The sequence below is a fragment of the Pelodiscus sinensis genome, chromosome 2 (genome assembly GCF_052426305.1).
Source record: "Pelodiscus sinensis isolate ZL-2025 chromosome 2, ASM5242630v1, whole genome shotgun sequence".
In the NCBI taxonomy this organism is placed as follows: domain Eukaryota; kingdom Metazoa; phylum Chordata; order Testudines; family Trionychidae; genus Pelodiscus; species Pelodiscus sinensis.
The window spans coordinates 197,511,837-197,537,957 of NC_143053.1; the positions used below are offsets into that span (position 1 = coordinate 197,511,837).

A 26,121-nucleotide genomic window follows, 5' to 3' on the forward strand; every position below is an offset into this window, starting at 1 on the left:
AGAAAAGGAGTTTGCCTTTTGAGGCCTTTGAGTTATCTGCCCTTTCCTCTTCTTTATACTGGTAACACACCAGTTCTACCATATTTCAGACCTCCTATGCTCACGGGGGTAAGTTAGCATTTAGACCCAAAGAAGTCTCATGCTCTCACTTACACAGAAGTACTGCATATCAGTGAGATGAAAGTACAGTAAGCACACATCAAAAAGAAAGTGTAGGAGGAACGAGACAGAGGGGGAAAAGAACAGTTAAAAAAATATCCAGGAGGGGAGAGCTGAAAAAATTTAAGAACCATTCTTCCCCAAATCCCCCCAGATTTGATTTTGGACAAACAAAAATTGCCCATCTCTAGCTGACATACAGGCTAAAGTGGTGGTTTAGGCCCATGCACTGTTGAGCAACAATAATGAATCCATATTCAAGTGGAATACTAGACATTCAAAACATTTATAGGTGAGGACTATTGAAAGTGAAATTAAGTATTTTGTCATAATACCTCCATTTTGATACTGTGTATTATTTCTAAATTAAAAATTTCAAAAGCAACCTGTAACCCCTGAAGTGATTACTTATCAAAGAATTAAAAATAGAATAATGTAATACATACTCTCTTCCATAATATTTTGGTCTGTTCTCCACCTAAGTTTAACAAGAAAGAAAAATATTAGCAATATACTCAATTACACCAATAATATTAAAATAAAGGTCAAGCAAGCAAAACACTGATAATCAATTAAGACTATGGCATCAGATTCAGAGCACATGCTTAATGGTGCAGATTATAAAAAGATAACCATGTATCATCGTGCTCTTATTTAAGTTACGTTAATCTGATGTTGTAGCATACAGAGAACATACAGTAAAAGAAAATAAAAATAAGCAGTTTTACTTTCATGAACTTATGAGAACTATAAAAATAGTGAATGGGGAAAAATGGGGTCAACTGTATAAGATGTGATCAAACAGATGAAGAATGATTTATTTTCTCATACGTTATTTATACTACTCAATAAAACTATTTTATCCTTTGCTGTTTCTCAGACATAGTTGTTTATAAATAGCAAATATCTAAATGTGAAGAATTCCATGTTCTCAGAAGATTAAAAAAAACCCAACAAAACAAAAAACCAACCAGAGTTTATGGATTTAATTCTGGTCTGAAATTCTTCATGTCTCATCAAAGTATAAGCCTGATCCAAAGTACACCAAAATCAATAAAAAGACCTCAATTTATTTGAAATGGCTTTGAACCAAGTCCTAGTAGCGTAACCTGCCTTTATTCAAACTTCAGATATTCTGACACACTGGTTTACCACTCTGGCCAGAATCCTACAATGAACTCTGAGCAGGGGGTGCCTTCATTTATCAAAAGCCTTTGTTTTAGCTGTTTGCATTATTTAATTGCCTGTTTTATCTGATTTATTACATAGGTCTCAATTTCAGCATGTGATCCACAGACAACAGCATGGAGGTTCAATGTAATGAGAAGGATCAGATTTCAGTTACCGGTTGTAAACAGACTGGTTTAATATTACTCTGTGAACGTTCCACTGTGTGGTGTATTATCGGTACTCAGTAGCACAAAAAGGTTACATAAAGTTAAAAAATTCTCAGTTCTAAGGAATCCTCAAAGTTCATGGAGTTGGATTATACACAGACAGAAAGAACAGATCTACAAAATAGCTTATTTTACACTTCGGAGACAGCAGAAATATGAAGCAGCATAAGAAAGCATGAAGTACACCCTCATTTTTCAGCAGTTTACTAATGAAACAAACAAACACTACAAATGAAACAAACACTAAACACTTCTTTCCAAGGTTTAATACACATAGTATTTGTTTAATGTTTGCTCAACATTTACAAAAATATTTTATTTTTAAATATTAATTTATAAAATGTCAATTTTTACTGCCAACTTATTACCTGGCATTCATGTATATAAAATATCTTTAAAGGATTTTCCTATTTGTACATGATTTGGCACTATAATTTCTCTCCAGTTATGATCTTTACCTGTAGTCTTTCATACTGCCCTCTTATATGGCAGGAAAAATGCATTTGAAACCAGAATGTAGGCTTGTAATCTTAAAATAAAATAAAATAAAATAAAATAAGCTCTATTTTTTTTCAAATGAGCTCCATTGTGCACCTGAAGCTGGCACCATGCTTCCAAATAACAAATATATGAAATTACAGAAAAAGTAATTTTCTGCTGATGCTATAATCCATACACCGCTGTACTGAGACATCTGACCTACTGGTCACAGAGGCTGGGCATCTCTCAGACAGGATAAAAAGAAATTAGTGTTTAAAATTACTGTCAACTAGCTCCTTTTAGGATCGGATCCAAAGCTTATTGAATTCGAGGGGAGTATTTCAATTGACTTCAGTGGCTTTGGATCAGGACCTTCCTGTACCTCCTTTCAGTAGCCCAACAGCAGTAGCAGCAACAAGCTCTTGAATCCCCTATCTCAGAAGGCTAAATTGCTACAACTGAGCACAGTAACACTTTGGATATTTGAGAAGCAGGGATAAAGAAAGGGAGTAATCGCATACATTGAATCCAGAACAAAATCCGAGGCACTTCTGAGCAGAGGTTTTCCATTTCTAGACACGTACATACACAGCTTGTTTAAAAAAGAGAATGGCCAAAGAATTTTAGCAGGATTTCCAGTTTAGAGTTTTGGTTTTAGCCTCCCTGATCATTTCTGATGAGACTGTGGAGGGGGTTTAAATGAGAGGGAAAGAAGAGAGAAGGAGGCAGGCATCGCCTCTTAAATTAGAATAACAAAATACAGAAACGTGCAGGATGTTGAGAGTTTCTTTTGTTAAATGTTTACCATTCAAACCACATGAAATCCATATATACATACATTTAAGCATGGGCGATGGGTATAGTAGACCAGGGGAGGTTAATCCTTTTCTAACCCAGACTGTGGCTCAACCCATGTCCCGCCCCAAGGCTCCATCCTGACATCCAGTGGAGGCTCAACTCAGGTCAGAGGCCTGGAATTCAGGACTTGGCTGGTCAGTTAATAGGGCGGGTGCTGGGACCTGTGGATGGCCTGGTGTTTGGGGCTGCTAGGGTGGTGACCCAAGGAGTTCAGGGCAGCTGGGACAGGGCTCCTTTGGTGGTGGGAAGGGGGGGGGGAGGTGACTCAGGTTGAAATGGTCTCAAGTGGAAGGACCAGGTGAGTTAGCTTCCCCGAAGGGAGGGTTCACGTGGGACCCATACACCTAACCATAGAAATAGAAAAAATGAAACTTTAAAGAATGTAACCCTGATAAGGACAGCAACATATTTAGTATTTACAGAGTCAGAGATATGGCAATTTCCTGCAATATCTTTGTGAGATCTTACTGTATTAAGTACATGTACCATTGTGGGCTAGGTACTATACCGTAATTCCATCTGGAAGCGAAACCATAGCTCCTCCAGGAACCAGTAGCAGCATGGAGCAGGGCCGTCCTTAGGATTTATGATGCCCTACGCAGTACTATTAAACTTGTACCCCTATGCCAGACTTGTTCTTAGGAACACAATACATCAGCTTACAAGAGTGGAAAAGTTGCTACATTAAGTAGCTTTGATCTGTTGCTAACATCGTATTCATGTTAAAAGCTGATCAACAGCAACACTGTAAACTGTGCTCATGCTTGGCTCACCCTAACCCTGCTGATCCAACTGCAGTAGAGGAGATAGGTGGAAAGATGGGAATCCCATAATTCCCCTCTTGGGCTGCAGCATGGGAAAAGCAGCAGCAAACCCTCAAGTCAGGTCACACCACCAGGCACTGCCACCAGCACCGCGGTGAAGTGTGGCATCTGAGAGACTTGAGAGGCTGTGGCCTGCCCCATGCAATGAGTGGAAAACGGGGGCAGGGAGGAGGCAGTGGGGAATGCCAGGGAAATGGGAGGTTATTGTGAAGGGAGGCAGTGAGGGGGGCAGGGGAGGTAGTGAGTGAGTGGGGGTGGGGACAGACAAGGAAACCAGTGAGTGGGGGAGGGAGAAGGCGGCAATGGGGCTTAGGAGAAGGAAGGGAGGCACTGCACTGAGGAGGGGTGGCAGCAGTGGGCATTGATTTGCTCAACGCTTGGAACAAACCAGTGGGGCTGCTACCCAGGAACTAACACTCACTTGCTTCGTCAGCTCTGCATGCAGCCAGCCAGAGCCAGGCTCCTGAGCCCCAGCTGAGCCACCAGCGTCTCACCTGCATCACCCGCACTGACCTCAGCAAAGCTTCCCCCACCCCTGTGGGGAATAGGGCTGGGTGATACCCCGCACACACTGGGGCTTCCCGCTGTCTTGTGAAGTGAGTGGGGACTTCACTCTCCCCACTGTCACCTCCTTCTCCCCACTCCTGACTTGTGGGTACTTGTGACAGAGAAGGGGGCGCTTGGGCTGGCTGGGAATGCAGCCAACCAGCTCTGATTGGAGCACCTGCAAACCTTCCCTCCATTTTCATGCCCAGTATTCTTTGTAAGCATGGTAGTTCTACCTGGTTTAAATTCAATCTCTGCCTGGTTATTCTCTTTTCTCTCTGGCTATGTCTATACTGGCATGATTTTCCGGAAATGCTTTTAACGGAAAAGTTTTCAGTTAAAAGCATTTTCAGAAAAGAGCATCTAGATTGGCACAGACGCTCTTCCGCAACAGCACTTTTTGAGGAACATCGTCCGTGCCAATCTAGACGCACTTTTGCGCAAAAAAGCCCCGATCACCATTTTAGCCATCGGGGCTTTTTTGTGCAAAACAGTACTGTGCTGTCTACACTGGCCCTCTTGCGCAAATGATTTGCGCAAGAGGGCTTTTGCCCGAACGGGAGCAGCACAGTATTTCCGCAAGAACACTGATGATCTTACATGAGATCATCACAGTGTTCTTGCAGAAATTCAAGCGGACGGTGTAGACAGCTGGCAAGTTTTTCCGCAAAAGCAGATGGTTTTGTGGAAAAACTTGCCAGTCTAGACACAGCCTTTGGTTTTAATAAGAAGCAAACCCATTATAGGTACACCTCATTTTCCTGGCATAACCAAACACCTTGCTTTCAGTTATAATAAAATAAAACTGCATACAGAATTTGGTGGTCTTTGATCTTACCATTTAAGAGGAGTTCTTGAACACACAGATAGATAAAATGCATGTTTTTTGTAAATGTGTAACCGCTGAATTTTTCCGTGTTTATGTGTTTACACATGAGCGGGCGGTGGCTCCATGGGAGCCAATGTGCAAACTTTTAAGATGGCTCTCTGCAAGCACCAGCTCCCACAGAGCTGCCTGCAGCCCCATGGGGGAGGCAGTCTGTTCTGCAAGAGCCGATACGCATACCAGCTCCCGCCTACCCTCCCGCACTGCTGCCTTAAAAGAGCAGAGTGGAGATCTTTAGATTAGCTCACATTATGGCTAGATTACTACCATGAGCTAACCACAAACTGCGCCTCAGATCCAACAACAGCAACAGGTTAGACAAGATTGCAAACCACTTTAAAACAATACAGAAAAGTCATGTATAGCATTTCAGCAGTTGGCTAATGGAAAGTTCTTACCTCAAACAAATAATTTTAAACACCTATTTAGAAACCTCCTGTTCACAAGACTTAGAGAAACTAAGTATCCTTCTAAACATAACAAATTAAGAAATGGAGAAAGTCATTCCACAATAGTAAATTCTAAGCAGTTTAACCTTGGAAAAATGTGATTACAATACTACCAGTTTAGCAAGTTTCAGAGCCTACTTATCTCTTTGTATTATAATTGAACTGTTACCTACTTTTCATTCAATGAGGGATCAAAATATCCACTCTTGGTTTCGTTAAAAGAATTATCTCGTGACAGTGCCAGACTATATAAATTAGTGCCATACGAGAGAATTTGCTGAACTACGGGAGGTCAATGTTGTCTAGCAGCACTACTAATACTTCCACTGCTAACTGGACTCTGACTGGACGTTTAGGGGTAAATCAGAGCTAAATAACAGCACAGAACACGGAGAGCCAGGACTGGTGGCAGTAAATAAACTTTATGGAACCACGAGAAACTTGGCCACACCCAGGACAAGTGAACATCCGGCTAACTAAAATCATGCTCGAGCACGGATGTTGCCAGACCAGAGTGTTCAAGAATATCTAGTGGCCACAACTGGGAATCAGTGCCCCACTGCACAGTTGCTGTACACACATCTATTTAAAGATGGGCCCTGCCCCAAAGATCTTATGTTATGATCACAGTGAGAGTTTACAGTCTAAGCAACCCTGCCTGAGTAATGAATGGTAAGTGTCATAGGTTGTGGTGTGGCCACGGGATTCTGGGAGTTTTACAATCAATTCTGGGGTTATTGTGGACTAAGGCCTAGCTGGAGCCTTCAGCATCACAAAGGTACATGCACATCACTTACAGGAATCTATGTAAACCTGGACTTTGGCCTGTATATGGGGCCATCAGAAAAAATGGGCAACCTTGCAGGAGGTGTTAAGGCAGCCAAAGCAACCCACCAATGGAATGTTGCTCCAGTTGGGGTGCACCAGCAGGACATATATGGGTATGATGTTATCCCCTCCCTGTCCCCCGTGCAGCAATGCATATTAGCCCCTCATGGCGTAGACTTGGTTCCTTGGGTGAATGGGTCTTCTTTTCAGGTGGGAGGATGAGGGAGACCAGGTCCTGCTGAACTATGACACTAACAACATTACTAGGCTTCAAGAGGTAGAGGGGCTTGGAGGTAGGTCCCTTTTTTTTCCTGGTAGTGTTCCCCCTTTTGTGACAGAGTATCAGCTTTCCCACTTCGGTTTCCCATGCAGTAGGTGACAGTAAAATCAAACTGAGAAAAGAACAAGGCCCATATTAACTGTGTCTCATTCAAAGTTTTGGTCTTCCAGCAATACGTGGCATTCTTCTGTCAGTAAAAACCTGTACAGGGTGCCAAGACTTCTTTCCTTCCTTCCATCTTCAAAAAGCAGGTTTTTATTTCAAGCAGCTCCTTGTTCAGTATTTCATAGTTTGTTACTATGGGGATGAATTTTCAGAAGTAGTATGGATGTATGTGTAGAACTGGCTGGGGTCCAAGTCACTGCTAGAGTAGCATCCCAAGAGCCACACTGGTGCTTGTGCCAGAATCTGAGCCGTGGTGAAGGTAGTGTTGAGGTGGTCACAAGCATGCTGGGTATCACGAGGCCGGGTGAAATGAATGACGTTATGAAAGAGGGAAGTCAGGAGAGCTGTTTATTAGAGACACTGGCAATGAATTGCATATAATTTGCAAAACTTAGGAAAACCTGAAGTTCTCAAACTGCCTAGGGTGCTGTCTAATTGCAGATTGCCTCCACTTTCAGTAGCTCCAGCTAGATAAGAGGATGGCACGGGGAATGTTCCCTGCCCTGCCATCCTACAACTTACACACTTTGAAACATCTAAAGGATCAAAGATAAGCCAACCATCCAAAATGGCACTCTAGGTGATAGAGTTAAAACTCCACTGCTGAAAGACTTTATTATGCATTAATTATGGCTGCCAATTAATTGCAATATATGCATGGGATTAACTTCAAAACTAATTAATTTTTTAAAGTGAGTGTTAATTGCACACCTCTAGAGGCAGGGGTCACCACCTGGGGAGTCCACGCATGACTCTGGAGCCCTTCTCTCCCCGCCCCCCACCCAGCTACTCCTGTTTCCCCTCTAACCCCTCCCATGGAACTGCAATTGACAAAGCTGCTCAGACTGGCAACCTGTGTCCTGCTTCACAGAGCAGAAGCAGAGGGGACTAATGTTAGGGTGTTGGCCTCCCCCTGCTTGTGTACCCAGTCACTGCTGAGTGGGGGTTGGGGAGCAGGGGGAGGAATGAGTGCTGTTTCCAGCAGAGCTGCTGGCTGAAAATGCATTCAGGCTCCTTAGTGCTCTGCTTAGAGACAGCCTCCCCCCCACACCTTAACACACACATTCTCCTCCCAGCCCCTAACACAAACACACTCTGTTTCACACCATACTAAAATCTGAAATGGCACCCTCTGTGAGCCAGGAGTGGCTAAAGGGCTCTGGGATGGTTTTGGGCTCCAGCAAGATGCAATTCCCATGCAGCAGCACAACCTTGCCATGAGCAGCGTCATGTGCCAGGCACCACAAGTTGCAGCAGCAACACAAAAGTATGTAATCAGTACCCAAAAATATTTAAATAAACTCTTTAACAGTGTGTGATTAAAACTGTGATCATCTCAGTTTTACTACTTTAATCTCAGAATTGCAATAATTTTTTTAAACGATAGCCCTATTTAATTCTTATTATATTATTTTGTTCCCTTAGAAACGTAGGTCTTGCCCTTTTCTCAGCTGAAATGCATTTCTGAAAGAGAATAAAAGGCTCTCTCCCTTTCAATATCATACAAAATTAGAGAATAAACTGTTTTTTCTAGGAACCATATTTTTGTCCTTGCTTTAGACACAACCCAGCTGGAATTTAGAACAATGAACATAACAATTAGCTGACATTTCTCTACATAATAATACAGTTTAAAGCTCTAAGGCCTTGTCTACCATAGGGAAATTTCAGACAATTTTCTCACTGTTGCTAACACTGGTTTGGCCAAACAACTGAAAGCCCACCAACCTGCAACACTGTTATAAGCACTGTGTCAATACGACGTGCTCTCAGCAGAACAGTAAAAGCTAACAATATGTTTTTAAATATGCTATGTTATGATATAACTTCTTCACTCATTTCAAGACCCTCATATCTCCCTCTTCTTCACTCTCCATTTATGGAAAAACAAAAAAATGTAGCAAACTCATGGCTAACCGCAGTTACTGAAAATGTCCCCAAGTCATATACCAGCCGCACTCAAGATAAACTTAAATTAAAAAGATACTGAAATGGCAGTCTCAAGCTGAATGCTATTTAAAAAGTTATTCTGGTATAAAAACAAAAAGTGACACCTTGCTTTAATTCTTTAGTTGCAAATATGCCATTTTCAATAACCATTTCAGTAGAATAATCCCAGAGACACATTGATTTTCTATCATAAAGACTTCTTTATTGTATAACCTTATACTTGCAAACATTGGTACACTGTCCTAGGAACATACACTCCAGATGAACATTGCTTTTAAGGTAAACTTTTTACTTGTAAAAGATGTCCATCATCAAAATATTGTGGAAGAAATCTAGAAAAAATAAGGATAGTGGCAGAAATCCAATATTATTGGAAAGCCAGGATATTCGTGGTACTCACACTGCCAATGGTTATTAATTAGAAATCATTAGATATCCCCGCTCTCTACAGTTCAGCATGTATCTCACTGGAGTGATGACCTGTTTTCTCTGACAAGATTTTTATACAGATGGTAATGGGAAACGAGTATAATGTAGGAAAGCTTAAAGATACAGAGCTAAAAATTACTTATAGTCCTCTCAACTTTTACATGGATTCTTTCTGTATCAGGAGAAGACAGGTAAATATGTCTCCAGTGTAATTGGTCAAGAAATCTACATAAAAAGAAGTATGAAGAATTCCGCATTCTAAGGCTAAAACTTCTACAAATGTCCCACTAACATGGAGTTAACTAGTAATAGATGAACAAAATGTGGAGCACACATAGAGAGGGAATGGGAAAGATAGAGGAATGATGAAAATCCAGGCTAAAAAAAAAGGAGTTGACCTTGACTTATTTGGGCTATAGGATATGTTATAGCATGAGTCTGATTACAGCAAGGTTTTTCTGAATGCATTCTGTAAAACAGTAATGGTAAATGAGAAATGTCTTCCTATAGTACAAAAGAGTTAAAAATTATGTATAATTTCTGCTTATATTAGTTAGATGTAGTTTAGTGTTAATTCTAAACAAGAGATTATCTTCAACAAACTCCTACCCTTATAATAGGCAGCAGTTGTATTAACAGTCTCTCTCCGTTTTTACCTGCCCTCAGAGAGCTAGACAAGTTTTAAGTTATCTAATAAGTTACTATGGCTATGAACATCAGTTTTCCTATAATTAAAAAACTGACACAGAACTCTTGCATTAACAAGGCATCACTTAATAAGGAATCAGGCCTTAACAGTTATCAATACAGAATACTTAGAAGTTGCCTTGAAACAACGTCTTGGAAAAAAAACACTGATTAGCATCTTAAGCACAAAGTTCTGAACTTCCTTTCTCAGATATCTGTGATAGTGTACATAACTATGTATGGCAACTTCATGTGAACAGAAACAGAAATAAGGTTCATAATCTAAGTATAGGGGTAATAAAATAAGTGCCACAAAAGACTAAATTATGGTGAATACATTTGTAGGAGGGTCCATACAACGTCCACTAAATTAACAAAAGGAGTGATCTTTCAGTGCAAGTGTGTGTGTGGCCTAACCATCTATTCCGATACCGCAAAATCTTGCTTTCCTTCTGCCCATGTTGAATAGCTATTGGGATAGAATTTAAAAGTTCTGTGGCTCATAATTAGAAAAGAATTAAAACAGGTTGCAATACCCAAAACAGCAGTAGCACCTTATTGACCAAAGCAAGTAAGGCACAGCCTAACCAAAGAATTCAGAGGCTAACTCCTAAAAAGGTACTATACACACACACACACACACACACACACACACACACACACACAAAAAGCTGGAGTTACCCAGCGTTGCTCGGGAAACTGGAGACACAAAATGTAAAAAAAACAGTAGTCCATTATCTTTTTTTGAATGGTAGAAAAATTGCACTGATTTCTATAGGGATTAAAATATAGGTCTGCTTCATTCCCGGCGGAGGGGGAGGGGTGCAACCCCGGATAGAGGGGAGGTTACATGAGGGAGGGGTGCCCCAGCTCACACCCGGGGCTGCAGGGGGCAGGGCAGATGCCCGAGCAGTTGTTCGCATGGGGGTCGGGGCACTGCATGCCGGGGGGAGGGAGCGGGGGGGAGGGAAGGGTCACTTATGTAACATCATGGGCAGGAGGGGGCGAGTCCCAGACGGCGTTGGGGGCCGCAGATGGGAGGCACAGGACCTAGGGTGGGCGGGGCAGCCCCTGCAGGGCAGCACGGCGGGTTACTTTTTCATTTTTGCAGCTTGAGTTCAGGCCCGATCAGGTCCAAAAGTACCTTAAAATCTTCTCCTGGATGAAAGGTTCTCCCACGCAAAGTTTGGTTTCAGTAGCTCTTATAGTGTCCAAGTTATTAGTGCGCAAACTTACAAACATTCTCCTTTATATATTAGACTAGCTGGAGTTACCCGGCGTTGCTTGGGGCAGGCGGTGGGGTCCTGCCAGGAGTGCCCCATGTGAGGGGCGGGCAGAAGGGGGCGAGCATGGGACATAAGGTGAGCAGGGCGGCCCAGCTCGCGCCAGGGGCTACAGGTGCCACGGGGGGCAACGACCCCACCGGCCATCCTGAGACTTTCACCCCACTACCTGCCGCACTATGGGGCCGCGCTGTAGGGTCCCCTCTCCCGTGGGCCACGCTGAGCAGGTGCTGGGCTCCCCGCCATGTGACCAGGAAGCTGCCCTGGACCCCGGGCCGCTCCCAGCACCGCCACCGCCGCCACCTCCCACCGGAGGGGAGGGGCCCAGGCCGAGTGACATCATGGGCGGGAGGGAGGAGGGGGCTCCCCCTCCCCGGACACGCCTGTGCAGTGGAACTGCCTGGTAGAGGCAAGTGGGGAAGCTGCTGCTCAGAGCGCTGCCCCTCCCCTCACGCCTCCGCCGCTGGCCTTAGTGAGTGACTGTCCCCGCTGCTTCCCCTGGGAAACTGCTTCTCCTCGCACTGCCAAAAGTACCTTAAAACCGTCTCCGGAGGAAAGGTTACCCCATGCAAAGTTTGGTTGTGGTAGCTCTTATAGTGCCCAAGTTATTACCACACAAATACACAAACATTCTCCTTTATATATTAGATACACACACAGAGATATGTATACTTGTATATATACTGACTTTTAAGGGTAGCAGGGGCTCCTTGCCAAAACATCAGTGTTCAAGGTCATCCTGGCCCCACACGGACCAGAGGCCCCCTCAACTCCCCTTTGGCGAGGATTCAAAGGAGGAAGAGGAGAAGGAGGAAACATCAGCTAGAGGAAAGATCACCCCACTGCTGAACAGTTCCTGCCTGGGGAAAGCTCCCACACTCCTGAGTGATGAGTGAGGGAGCAGGGCCATGACAGTGTAAGTGCAGAGGACTCCCCGTATGGCTTGGGGACAGGTGACATTGGACCTCTGCAGGTACAAAGGGCAGAGGAGAGCCAGAGATCTCTAACCAGGACTGTAAGGAGGGGGATGTATACTAGAATTTGTGTAATTTATGATATATGCCTCACCTGTCAAAAAAAGTCATCCAGCTACTTCAGCAAGGCACTATGTTCAGGACAGCACGGGTACATCTACACTGAGGCACTATTTCGGAATACCAGAAGTATCCTGAAATAGCTATTCTGCATCTTTGAAACAAGCCAGTTATTTCAAAATATAACGGGCTTCCTATTCCGACGTCCCTGTAAACCTCGTTCCATGAGGATTAAGGACTGTTTTGGAATAGCAGTTTATTTCAAAATTTGGAGCTGTATAGACAGCACCAAATTACCAAATAAGCTATTTCAAAATGAACTGGAAATAAGCTACACAATTTGCATAGCTCAAATTACGTAGCTTATTTCGAGCTAAGTGTGCAGTGTAGACATACCCATGTTACTTCAGAGTTCTTGATTGACCTGTTTGCCTACACATTTATGCCACTAGTGGTATTCTTTTAATTGCTATACCTCTGGATTAAGTTGTATTTCTTCAACCTATAATGGAGTGAGTGTAGATAAGGCAGAACTGTGGAGCGAGTGATACTCTTCCATGCCTATTACCTATACTCTTTTGAAGATGTGATACTAAGTAGCTGTGAAAGAATTGATTATCTGGATTTTCACTGAATAAAAATCTTAATGGGCTCTCTTTGGAAAACTGCTACAACTGTGCAGTACTAGCTCTCATCAGTTTGGTATGGGAAAATAAGTTTTGTTAAAGCTGTTTGGCCTATGTGCTTTGCAGTCCCAGAGGGTCACCATGTTGAGGTCACTGTGTTATAATCTTGTACACTCAGGTTGATTACACCTTCAGCTGATAGAACATGAAGGCTTTTCTTCTTATGCCAAAATTTTTCCCTACTGTTGGACAACGGGTAGCTGGCATCTCTGAGAGAAAGTATAAAAAGGTTGGTCTTATGGTTAAGGCACTGGGCTGAGAATCAGGAGATCTGCATTCAATTCCTGGCTCTGGTGCAGACTCCTTGGAAATTGGGAAAGTCACTTGATCTGTCTGTGCCTCAGTATACTTCCCTGCACCACAGCCATGCGTGAGGATACATGTCTGAATGGCAACTCAAATATTACATTGATAGGGGCTATTTCAACAGACAAAAGCATGGGGAAGGAGGGCAAAGCATATAATTATGACATTTGGGAATATCACACTGATACATTTCTATGCATTATTTCTGGTATATTTTGGAGGGTTTAACATCACATCTTGTATATTTTAATTGCATTTGATCCCTGTATACGTTTTACACAAATAAGAGTTCAGCATTATTATTGTTATTATTATTATTATTATTAATACTTATTATGGTAACTGTGTTGTAAGAGTTTGCAACCACTTTGTCTTTTACATGTTAGTTAGCCAAAGCTAGCACAAAATTATTGATTCATTGGAGAAATTAATATATATGTACTATATCCTATTTTTATAATTACCAAGTACACAGTACTGAAGGAAGGAATATTACCATATTCAAAAGACAATTAGAGATGAATAGCAAAAAACTAAGAGAAATGAATGGCAAAAAAAAAAGACAAGCAAGAAAACATTTATTCTGCAGTCTTTCAACTTCACAGATTTCCTACATTTTACACATTTAAGGTTTCCAAGACATGCCAGAACAAAGTTCTACTGCTATTAATTCAAGATATTTTGGCTTGATCGCTCTTAGTAACGTCTGACAGGTAAGCCTCCTTTCACAAAAAGGTACTTTTTATGAAGAGGCTGTATGAATCAAGTGTAGCCACATTGCCTATCTTTAATTATGCAGATATATTAACCTTCTCCTACAACACTATGAAAAAAGGGAAACATAGCATTTAGGCATTGCATAGAGCACAGTCATATAATACCCCAATGAGCATCTCGACAAGGAAAGAGGTCTCGATGATGGTTAAATCTTGTGTATTCCCATACTGGTGTTAATTTAACAAATATTAATTTTTAAAGACTCACCTTATAATCTGAAAACAATTGTATAAAATATGTTTCACTGTATTTTGAAAAATGTAAACAGATGGTTGGCTCTCCGTGTATAGGAAAGATCTCCAATATGAATACACTACTAACAATTCATCAGATTTAACAAGACACAGTAAAAGAACTGACCTCCCGAGGACAAATGATTCTCTTGGGACGTGGTGCTTCCTGTTGTAACTGATACACTGCCAAAAATAAAAATGTAATAAAAATTAGAGAACTGCAACATACACAAACAAGATATTATTAGTCAGATGCTTTAGAGAAAATGCAAATGTGTATAAAAAAGGTAGAGTACAGAAGATATTTTTAGAATATATGAAAGTCATTTATATGGAAATTAGTGATAGAATTGGTTACACCAGTAACATTTATTTATTTATTATTCATATAATCTCAATTTAGTTTTGTATTGTTGCTGGCACTGTGCATTTCCATACTTTGCTTGGAAGACTAGATTCAACAAATCCTTCCAAATGTTTCCAGATAAAACTCCTCTGTTGTGCACTGTATTATTAACAAGCCTAATAATAGGATTTTTTAAATAAAATTCCAGCATCTTAGAATTGTCTAGGGAAAAAATGCAATAAAGTACCAAAAGAAATCATTAGAAACTTATCAGTGGACGCTGAATAAATGAGTGATAACTATTTATGTATAAATGAGACCCTCTAGCACATACTAACATTTCCCCACTTCCTTTTCCTTTTAATATGCTACCCAAGATCCTCAAATATACTTCAGATAATTGTGCTCAACCAAAGAGTTCCCAAAGTGAAAATTATTTTAAGAGGGAGGGACAGCAACTGAGTGAACTCTGGATCTCATTTGTCCTAAGGTTCCTTACAGCTGACCCCTCGTCAACCTTCAGGTATTCAAGGAGACTCCTTCATTCCTCTTATTAACCCCCCAAGAAGTGAATGTGGGTTGACACATGACAGCAAGCAATTACAATGCAAATAGAATGCCCCAGTAAAAATCCCAAAGCTTGGCTTGCTCCTGTGCAGAGAGGCCCTGTGTATGTAGATCTCTATATAGTACATATATAAAGAAGATATGGTCATCCCAAGATCTCAATGGGTTGCAGATCAGCATGTTGTCAAGTAGTGGGAAGAAGGTAAGTGATGGGGAATTCCTTCAGCCTTGGAAAAGAGTGGCTAACCCTTTAAAAGAAGGGATGAAGAGAGCTGTGAAGAAACTTGGGAAGTGTGGAGGTACTGAACTACCACGCAGACATTGCTGTCACTTGTAACTCCTCTGACTTCTTTACTAATCTTTGGGAAAATGCAAGTTTTGGGTGTCATGCCCCCTGCTCGTTTTGAAGCAGGGGATGAAAAATCCTATACCCTCCCTGATTCGACAGCAAGAAATGGAAAAGGAGAATCTTTCAGGATTTCCTGTCTCCAATATAGATTTTTATGCACAAGGGTATAATCAGGCCATAAATAAATATATAACCAATACTATGAATTAGTATGACCTGCCTGATTCAGGGCTGCCAACACCCATAATTTTTTCAGTCTTATGGTAGTTTTCAAAACTCCTTGAGTCATGTGACCAAGTGAGGCTCTCAGCTTTCATTTAAAAAAAAGGGGGGGGGACTGTGGTCCCCAACAATCCTTAAAGATTTAATGCTAAACTAAATTAGAAAAAACCCAAACTGCATCTACTAAAAAAAAAAATCGCATGATTTTGAATACTTGGAGTTGGAGACATGGCTGATTCAGCTAGCTACTTGTATCTAACTATAAATATTTATATTAAGCTATCCAATTAACTTTAATTGGAACTATTCAAGTGCTTGAAGTTGGGCATATGCATAAAATTCCTTACTGAAACAAGGCCTTACAAAAGTGTAAGAAGCACATTTTAAAATAACACGACATTTAACTTGATATGGAATACACTACTGAGCACTAAATTCAACTATTATTCAAACATAAAATCTTTAAATATCTAAAAATAGTACTGACATTTTGAAAAGTGATTTGGAGTAAGAAATTCTTTATTCAATACATATTATTATTTACTTTGATTGTGTTAGCATCCCCAGTGCACTAAGCACATCCCAAAGATGGAGGACACAGCCTTAAAAAGAACAGAAGAATACACAGTCTAAAAAGACAAAGATGACTGAGGCATGTAGACAAGAGGGAAAGACCTTTTTTTCTCCAGTAGAAAAAAAAATGGGTGGGAATTAGGAAAGTAAATATTGTAAGAATGTGGACATTTTTCTACTATTTCAAAGGGGAGGAGGGAGCAATTTTTTCCAGAACTTTTCACTTCCGTTCCCCTCCACACTAATTAAAATTTTGCCAAAAGCAAATTTAGTCTTAGATAAAATTACATTTTTCAACTACAAAAGAAAACGACAAACAATCAGCCATACTAATAAGGTTAAAAAAATGAAACAATGTATAATGTGACATAGATATCTTGTTTCTTGTTCCTGGTGTGAAAGAAGTGGTTCTTCCGGAAATATTTAAATAATGACAAAGTAATAACTTTGTACAACAGCTCAGCAAGAGTGTTCCGTGTATAGGAAGCAGTTCGGAAGACAGCGTGGAAGTGGCTAGAATGAAACAGACAAATGGGACTTTCAGGCTGGAAGAGCAGAGGGGAAAGAGAGGGGGCGTGAAACAACACAGTTTGAGGAGCATAATTACACTGGAGAGGTGCACAGTGATGGGAAACCTTGAAAGCCAAATAAGAAGTTTCAGGTTGATGTGGTGGAGTGAGGATAATCAGTGGAGGGATTCAGTCAAAATGAAAAATGAGATTATTTTAGTAGCCATATTTTGTATAATATGGAAAGAGGTGAGGTAGTTTTCAGAGATCATAGAGTAATTCATCTGTGCAGTAATCAAATAGCAGATGAGGGTCTGGAAAACATTTGTCTGGCTGCTGGAGAAAAAAAGGTCTGATCTTAGAAATGTCATGGAGGAAGAAGCAGTAAGTCAACTGTAACACAAATAATAATAATGTGGATACTGCTTTGATGTTGTCATGTGCTCCTTGTACGTGGTAGATTAAAGGGCTGCTACTAGCAGATTAGGCTTCTGTTCCAGAGATGAACTTCCATCATGGCGAGCAGCATAAGAGATCTTGTCTTTTAAGATACTTTAATGCACTGCCTAGTATGGCTATTATCTGCTCTACGGATCAACATCCGTTGAGTGCATAGGCAGTGCACAGAATTCTATGATTCTATTATCTGTTCTCTTTTAAGATACTCTAATGCATTGCCTGGCATGGCTATTATCTGCTCAGGTAACTTATGTTGCACATGGTGCCAATTCCAATTCCACAAGTCAAATAGGGAAGCCTTGGAAATTAACTTCATTGACAGGTTTGGGACCCATCACAAAGGTATGAACAAAGACATTACCTGACTAGCACACTATATTCCACATCCTAATGACTTAAAAAAACAAACAACGGGTACTTAGAACAATTTGTACTTTATCAGCTTCATGTGGCATGAACATTCTAATTGACTATTTATTTCCCTCCTTTTTTCCCCCTCCCCCCATCCACTATTTATTTTGGAACTGGACCTTTATTAACGCCATTCATCTGAAGAAGTGAGTTGTGCCCATGAAAACTCATGTTTAGTTAGTCATTACGGTGATTCTAGATTATTTGTTGATTATTTAAGTTTTTAGAGTTACAGACTACCCTTCTGAAGCTTATGGTGCCACCTAGCAGTGAACACTGTAATACAGCTTTAGTATTCAATCATGTCTCCCCCATTTAGTTTTACCTTTGCCCCATTTAAAAAAATCACATTGTCACGCTGTCTTTAAAGTTGAGCATGTATATTAAGTGTCTCTGACTCTAACTGGTTTTCTATACAAGACCCAAATGTTTAACAACTTGGTCATCTGGCTGTTCATTTGTTGTAATGATGGGCAGTATTCAGTTTGGAATCTTGTTCTGCATTTGCCCTATATAGCGTTTGCTCCATTGACTGTTCTTTCTGAGAAATAAGCTGAAGATATTCATGGTTTCTGTTGAACTCTCCACCATCAGTTTCAATCTCACATGATCTGGGCGAAGAATTCCTTTTCTTTGTGACAGAGGGAGTTCTCCATCCAGTTTGACACAAACAGTGTCTCCAGGTTCTAGGACAGGAAGTTCTCTGAGTGACGTCTACTATTGAAGTGTTTGTAAGTTCTTCTTTGCCTTTTCAACCAACTTGGCTATTCTCTGCAGATCTGGCCACTTCTAGGATAAATTCCTACATTATACACATTTAAGGTTTAGTCTGAACAGTAGTTCTGAGTAGTCTTTCCATTGGATGCTGTGTTGGACACTATCCAGTAGCTGCTATTGAAGTTGATCCGCAGAGCAGAGGAGCAAGGAATGGATCTTCCTTCTGGGTGAGGAAGAGTGGTGTGGTGTACTTTCCACACTGCCTCTGAAAGACTGAGCTGTCTAGGCGAATCCAATCAGCCAATGAGGCTGCAAGGCAGGAGAATTAGGTGAGAGGAAAGCCTTAATTGGTGGTAGCTTACCTGAGCAGGGGTGGGCAGGCTAGTATAAAGCCAAGAAGCTAGCAGCAACAAAGTCAGCTGAGAAGAAGTTTGCAGTCACCTCTTTTTAGTGGAGAGAAATGAAGGGAAACAAGGGAAAGAATAGGACCTGGAGGCCTGGCCCAGAAGGAAGGACATATCCTGAAGAGAGCAAATTGGAGAAGAGAGCCAATGGGATGCTGGGTTGGAAGGCTCCCTGGGAGGAAGGAGCAATTTTGGGATGAAACAGACCTGGGCTGCATGTTGTAGGTCTCTGGGCTGGAAACTGGAGTTCCCCTGCCTACCACCATGGAAATGGAACTCGCAGAGCGGTGAACTGGAAGAGTTTCTGGGTCACTGCAGAACTGACAAGGTCTGGGCACCAGGTGTGACAACTGCTGGATGCTCCCTGAAGAGACTTCAAAAGACTCCACCCCAGAAGGGGGGGGGAGTCACTCTTGGCCAGAGGGCCAAGTTATGAAGAGGGAGCAGCAGCTCCTGCAGTGAGAGAGGCAGATCCTTCCTGTAGTGGCATGCTTTGTCATACATTGCTAAACTTACCACCAAGAGGCATTCAGAGCAAATGGCCACAGGTCAGAGGTCTGAATGACTTGCTGAATGGTGGCTAGCAGGTGAATTCAACAAGGATAAGGAGATGTTGTGACTTGGAAAGGTTTCAGAGGAAAGGTAAGGAGCTCAGTTTTGGATGTATTAATTTTAAGTTGACTGCTGGAGAAAGAGGCTGATTGTTTCCCTGCCCTCAGCCCCTGACACAAAGAGAAGATGATGTGAATGAGGAGAGTGAGTGTGATCAACAATATAACAAGCTGTGTCTTGCTCTACGTATGTTTAATCTTATTCGCATATCAAATACGTATTATTTTTAAGTCTATGGATGTAATACAAATACACGTCAAATACTGTGGCTAAGATTTTACTAAAGGGTGCCTACGGATTATTCCTTGGATCATATTTCAATAGCTGATTAAGTGACCTAATTTTCTGAAGTGATAAGCGCCTGGCAGTTCCCTGGCAGTTCAGCACTCAGCACTGTGGCTGAAATTCCCTTTAGTGGAGCTGCTCAGTGCTCAGAACTTTAGAACAAAACAAATGGCTGGATTTTTCTTAAGTCTTGAAATAGATACACAAATACGGGGCCTTGAAAAGCCAGCAAAATAAATGCTGGTGACAGTATTAAAAATGTGATTGCATTTGACCTAGTCTCCTTCTACTTTTAATTCTGATGGACAGCTTAGAGACAAAGTCCCCTTGATCAAAACCACAAGATACTTTGAACAAAATGATTCATTATTATTTTTGCCTTAGAAAAAATAACCTTCAAAAAAGGGAATTTATAGTTACTTAGAGACTGCCACAGACTGCCAGTGGCTCTTTGTTTCAGCAACAAACACAGATAAATTGCACTTTGATGTCACAAAAATAATGGGTCTAAAATGCAATATCAAAGTTAAACAAATGGCTTTTAAGAAGGCACTTGAATAAAACTTTGAAATGTAAGCGGAGAGTATTTGGTACAGGTATGAAATACAGCCAATCTGAGTATCTTGCAAGGGTTAACAAAATTGTAAATCATTATTTGCTCTGGTGTACAGGCACTAGAGGGCATGCACAGCTCTTATTCTGTTAACAGCTAGAGGACACGACTTGAATTGTCTTTTGGAATAAATAAATACAAGGAAACTCAGCAGTTCCTTTTCAAGACAGCCTGCTCTCTAAGGGTACGTCTACGCAGCAGCGTTATTTTGGAACAACGCTCATATTATTCCAAAATAACAAAGTGCATGTCTACACTATAAGCCTTTATTTTGAAATAATGCTGATCTGGAGGACTTCTTACTCTGATTCCTGGTAATCCTCATTTTATGAGGAGTAAGAGAAGATGAAGGAAAGGTGCTCTTCCTTCGACTTCCTGCTGTGTACACAGTGCTAAAAGCCAAATATAAGTTATTTCAACTTAGGCTACACAATTGATGTAGCTGAAGTTGTGTAGCTTAATTCAACTTTAGCCTTGCTGTACAGACGTGCCCTAACTGTGAAACCTGTTGTGGTCAAGCAATGCAATAATGGTATCAGTAGTCAAGGATACTACCCCCTTGAGCGAAATTCTTGACCTAGGCAGTAGTGGCTTAAATTGAAGCAACACAAAGGCACAGTATATAACCACAACATAAATGAACTCCAAAGAAAGCTCAATGCCATCAGGCCTTTCATCCTAATCTTCTTCTCTTGTTTCTAAGAAGGAATTAAGAAGCTCAGCACCAGCCTGGTGCTGGCTTCAGTGGCAGAGAATTGTTGCTGCCCTGAAGTCCCAAACTCTTGAACCCTTCCTCTTTTTTGTTTCTGCCTCTTTATACTTGGGTGCTTGCCCAGAGTAGCTGAGGGTCCTCACCAAAACCTGACATTTCTCACAGCTGAAGTGCATGACCATTTTTTCTGTCTGCAGGAAAGGTGGGTTCTATGTGATATTTGTAGATCCAATCTCAGGTGGCATTTGAAAACCTTATATTCACCCGTCTTCCGTTAGAGAAAGGAGTGACTTCCAGCAGCCTTTTAAATTCTGCAGTGTGTTAAGAATTCAAGACTCCCCTGTTAAAAAGTGCATGGCTAATAATCAATTATGCTCTTGTAAGAAGGATCCGAAAGAATGCTTTCCTTACAGCTAGCTGGAGGGTGGGGGAGAGACCCTGGGTGTTTCTGTGTAAATACAGTATGCTCCTGCTTTCTTTAGATTTATTATTTAGCAGATGGAGGGGTATTTTGCTCATTGTAATTAAATTAATTTGTGACCCAACACCAGCTATGTTTGTATTTAATGCAGGGATCACTGAAATATGGTTACTAATGTTTGTAATTCTGTGGGAATACTGAAACGCAGGACTGTGCTAAATTGTTCCAAAGGAAAAAAGCTCATAGTTAGCAGAGCTAAGCAAGGCCTCGATTTTCAGAGCTCTATGAAAGTAAGAGGGGGTGGGCAACAGTTATTCTGATCAGGAGACTACCTCCCCCTCCCCTGCCTGGACTGGTTTGACCTGCTTCCCCCCTGTTCAAAGAACAGAGCTAAACAGGCATCATTAAGAGCCTCTTTCTTATGTTAATTGTGTTGGGGTGGTATTCTTCTACCCTGCTTGCTAAGAGTTGAAATCACTGGGAACTGAAATCATTTGAGATTGATGGGCAGAAATGACAGCCAAGAAGCAGATGGTAACTGACAAGTAGCAGGGCTGTGGCAGAGAGATGCAACCAGCAGTCAGCAGGGTGGAGACAGAGAGCCACGAGCAGGCAGACAGCAAGTGATCAGTGGAGTGAAGAAGATGCTTCTTTACCTCCTCCCACCCAACATGGGAGATGAACTCTGTGGATGCACCTCTGAATTCTATCAGGGTTGCCAGGTAATCGGCATGTTTTGGTTTTTTTTGCTCAACCAATTTTTTTTCCCCATCATGTTCAGTATTTTTTGCGAAAATATCTGGCAACCCTAAATTCTATATCTGCCCTGACCACGGGCAGCTGTGAGTGGGGTGCAGAAAAGGGTGGGCATGCGAAGGGGACATTTACATTGCTGGTCTTAAGAACCTAAGGAGAAAAGGACATTGCTCATCCTACTTAAGAGTGGGACTTTTAGTTTATGTTTATAAACCCTGTTTGTGGTGCTTCACAAATTAATGCCCAACTATAGTAAACTTCCGATAATCCGGCTCCCTTAGGACTCAGGGGGTGCCGGATTATCAGAAGGGGGGGCTATGAGGGGTCTGGCCCTAGACCCCTCATAGCCCCCCTTCCGATAGTCCAGGTCTGCCCCAGCCGTCCCTGATTCAGTCGCTGCTGGTCAGTTTCATCAGCGGCTAAATCGGTGATGCCTGCAGCAGAGCAGCTGGAGTGCTGTTGGGTTTGTCTGGTAGCGCCAACCCTTGGCGCGGTGAGACCAACCCGGCAGCACCCCAGCTGCTCATGGGGACGCCTGGGGCAGAGCAGCTGGGGTGCTGCCAGGATGGTCCGGCAGCGCCGCTCCTCGGCACTACCGGACCAACCCGGCAGCACCCCAGTTGCTCTGCCCCAGGTGTCCCCAAGTCAGCCGCTGCAGAAACTGATCAGCGGCTGACTCCAGGAAGCCCGAGGTAGAGCTGCTCTGCCCCGGGCTTCCTGCAGTCAGCCGCTGATCAGTTTCAGCAGCGGCTGAATTGGGGACAGCTGGGGTGCTGCCGGGTTGGTCCTGCAGCACCTAGAGGCAGCGCTACGGGACCTACCCAGCAACACTCCAGCTGCTCTGCCCCCGCTTCCCCGATTCAGCCGCTGGTCAGTTTTAGCAGCGGCTGAACCGGGGAAGCTGGGGGCAGAGCAGCTCCAATGGTCCGGCTGCCCGGAGCACTTCCGAGTTCCTGATGGTGCTGGACCATCAGGAGTACCGGACCATCAGATGCCGGACCATCAGAGTTTTACTGTACTTCCCTTCCTTTCATTAAAAGTTAATTTTCTAAGTTCAGACTGTGTTTGTAAGTGGGCAAGTGCTGGCTCTCAGAAGCACCCAGGGGTGTTGTGTGAATTTCTCAGATTACCAGGTGGGCTGTTGCTGGCTTCACCGGGCAGAAGGGTTATACACTGATAGGCCGAGAAGATGTGTGTCTCTACTTATACTTAAGTACATATAGAAACCACTGCCTCAAGTTTTATAAAGATCCTTGATTAATGCCTTGAGGTCTCAATTTAAATAATACTTGAGTATATACCTACCAGTAAGATCAATAGTTTGATGGACTTTAGAGGGACTACTCACTTAATTAGACTTAGGACAACATATCTGCACTAGTGAGATTACAGTGGCACAGCTGTACTAAGGCAGGTGTAAGATCGCTCGTGTAGCTACTCTATTCTGATGGAAAAGAGCTCTCCCATCGACATAATAAATCCACCTCAATGAGCTCTCCTGCCGGCACAGTGCTATGCTGGCAAAATATACATTGCTCAGAGGGGTAATTTTTCTCATCCCTAAGTGACAATTTTGCCAGCACTCTAAAAGCATTGATTTAAAGCACTCCTTTACAAGTACGGTCAAGCTATCTGTCCCAAAATAGCTAATTTTGCAATTTTTTTAAAAAAGGAAGCATTTTATCTCTGAAAACAATAACATTCAGTAAAGCTTTGTTGCAGCCAATATTGTATCTGTTATTTGAATAAACAGAAAACTTCAGTTTGCAAATGCAGCTACTTTCACCAGAATTGAATATACTTAAGCCATTGTTGTAAAGAGATGGAAAAGACTTTCCACTGAAACTTCTTTTAAGAAGATGTTTTTCTATTTACTCTAACTTTTTATATACTCACAGTAGGATTTCCATATTGGAGGCTGGTATTCTTCAGCATCTAAAATAAAGGGGAAAAAAAGAAATCAATCAATTGGCCACTCAAATTGTCTACATACTTCTTCTGTAGAGAGACCACAGTTTGTAGCAATATTTACATTTCTTTCTCAAGAGAACTGCATGCTCATTTACAATATGGTTCAAGATGTGAGAGAATATCACTTTCACCATTTATGGACTCGATACCATTTTTACAAATAATTTAAAGATGACAATTTATTACCAATTTTCAAATAGTTTAAATATATTTGTGAGCAAAAGTGCTAATTAACTTGTGTCAGCTAGGGAGAGAGTTTAAACAGTATTTAGTTGGCTTGGCATAATACAACAAATTGTCATTTGATTTAAGATCAGGTTGTTAAGCTATTTATCAAGATTTTAAAGTAAGTAACACTCAGATAACCATGTGTGACTCAGACTTGACTAAGATGTGTTCAAATCTGATGATTACAACCAACGTTCCCTCTAATATTTCCATCCATGTGTGAGTTTTTCCATCTATGTGCAGATAAAAAATTTTTATGTGCACCAAGGTATGTGTGAATGTGCACCACCAGGAGAAACAAAACCTAGCTATGGGTACCCTGTTAATCATCTGGGCAGCATCTGAATCTGAATCTCTTCTGAGCAGCCTCACAAGCACATAACTTACAGGGAACACTAGTTACAACAGGGATGATTCAATTAATTTCCTTATATTTAAAACAGTGTGTCATTTACAGTTTTTCCACAAAACTGCATCAACAATAAAAAATGTAGAGTGGAAAAACTGCAACTGAATGTAAAAGACTACAATTATTATCCACTGATGCAAAGAACAGACAAACACAGGAGACTAGAAGCTGATGCTTTGTGTTACTATAACCATTACCTGAGGCCCCCATTAAAGTTGTTCTCAGTGGGAACTGAACCTTACGCCAAGTCTTCTGGCATTCGATTTAGTGCTGAAGACCCACTAAATTGAACTCTGAGGGCAGCTCTGGTCAGTGCCGGTACTCCTGGCAGTCGTGAGTAGTAAGGGAAACCAATGGAAACATTTGCTCCCATTGGCGTTCATCTCAAGAAGTGGGTTGTGCACACAAAAGCTAATGATACCAACTGCATTTTTTGTTAGTCTCTAAGGTGCTTCAGGACTATTAGTTGTTTTTAAAGTTTTTCCCCTATGAAGACAGCGCCAAACTTGGCTTAAGGTAAGCCAATTCCAACTATGTATTTTACGTAGCTGGAGTTGCGTTCCTTAACCCGATCTTCCAGGACTAGTGTAGGCCTGACCTCAGACTTCATGCTCTAAAAGCGTGAGTCTCTACTACCTGAACTGAAGTAGCAGGTTCATCTAAATACCCCACCCATCAGCAGATGAGGACAGACAGCCATGCTGTCTGGGCAAACCTGCTGTACCCTGGCCCAACAGACTTGGATATTTTAGCTCAAGTATAAAGGTTTCAGACTTCAGTATCCAGAGATCCTCAGGTACTTCACTATCAGTAACCTACCCAGCTTGAATACTAACAGTTTAGTGTATAGCTGCTTCTAAAGTGTTTAAAGGGGTCATGTATACTAACCTGTCATATTGCTAAAATCTGTACACAGTCATGTAGGGGCATATAATTAATCTTCTAAATAAAAATATGCAAGCTAATTAAAGCATTTGGTATTTACTAAACTCCCACTCAAGTTATGCTAATGTAATTAAATTACGTTTTAAGAGCCCACTCTCCGGTTATCTATTTATAAATACACACATTTTATATACCTCCATTAAAAAGAACTGTTTACTTGAAATGTTAATTATTAACTACAGTATGCCACTTTTAACTACTTTAAAAACAGAGAGAAAACCTAGCCATTATCATGGTTGTTGCTGGGATAATAATTTGCAACAATTTGCAGATATATTGCTTATGTTGTCCACTAGACTGGAATTTCAAATAAATCTACTTCACGTGTTGTAGACAACATTGCCAAATTTAAAGG

At 41.6% G+C, this 26,121-nt stretch overlaps 1 protein-coding gene and 1 long non-coding RNA gene across 2 annotated transcripts in view; one reads left to right on the forward strand and one right to left on the reverse strand.

The window, feature by feature from the left end:
* Positions 1–26,121, forward strand: part of LOC149525414 (uncharacterized) — a 168,754-nt gene that overhangs the window by 103,011 nt on the left and 39,622 nt on the right. The window lies entirely within an intron of this gene.
* CHN2 (chimerin 2) overlaps positions 1–26,121 on the reverse strand; it is a 193,648-nt gene that overhangs the window by 90,416 nt on the left and 77,111 nt on the right. The window contains exons 2-4 of the mRNA XM_075922141.2: positions 24,110–24,148; positions 14,385–14,440; positions 606–637 (exon numbers count right to left, since the gene is read on the reverse strand). Coding sequence (XP_075778256.1) covers positions 606–637; positions 14,385–14,440; positions 24,110–24,148 — 127 coding nt within the window. The remainder of the gene's footprint in view (positions 1–605; positions 638–14,384; positions 14,441–24,109; positions 24,149–26,121) is intronic.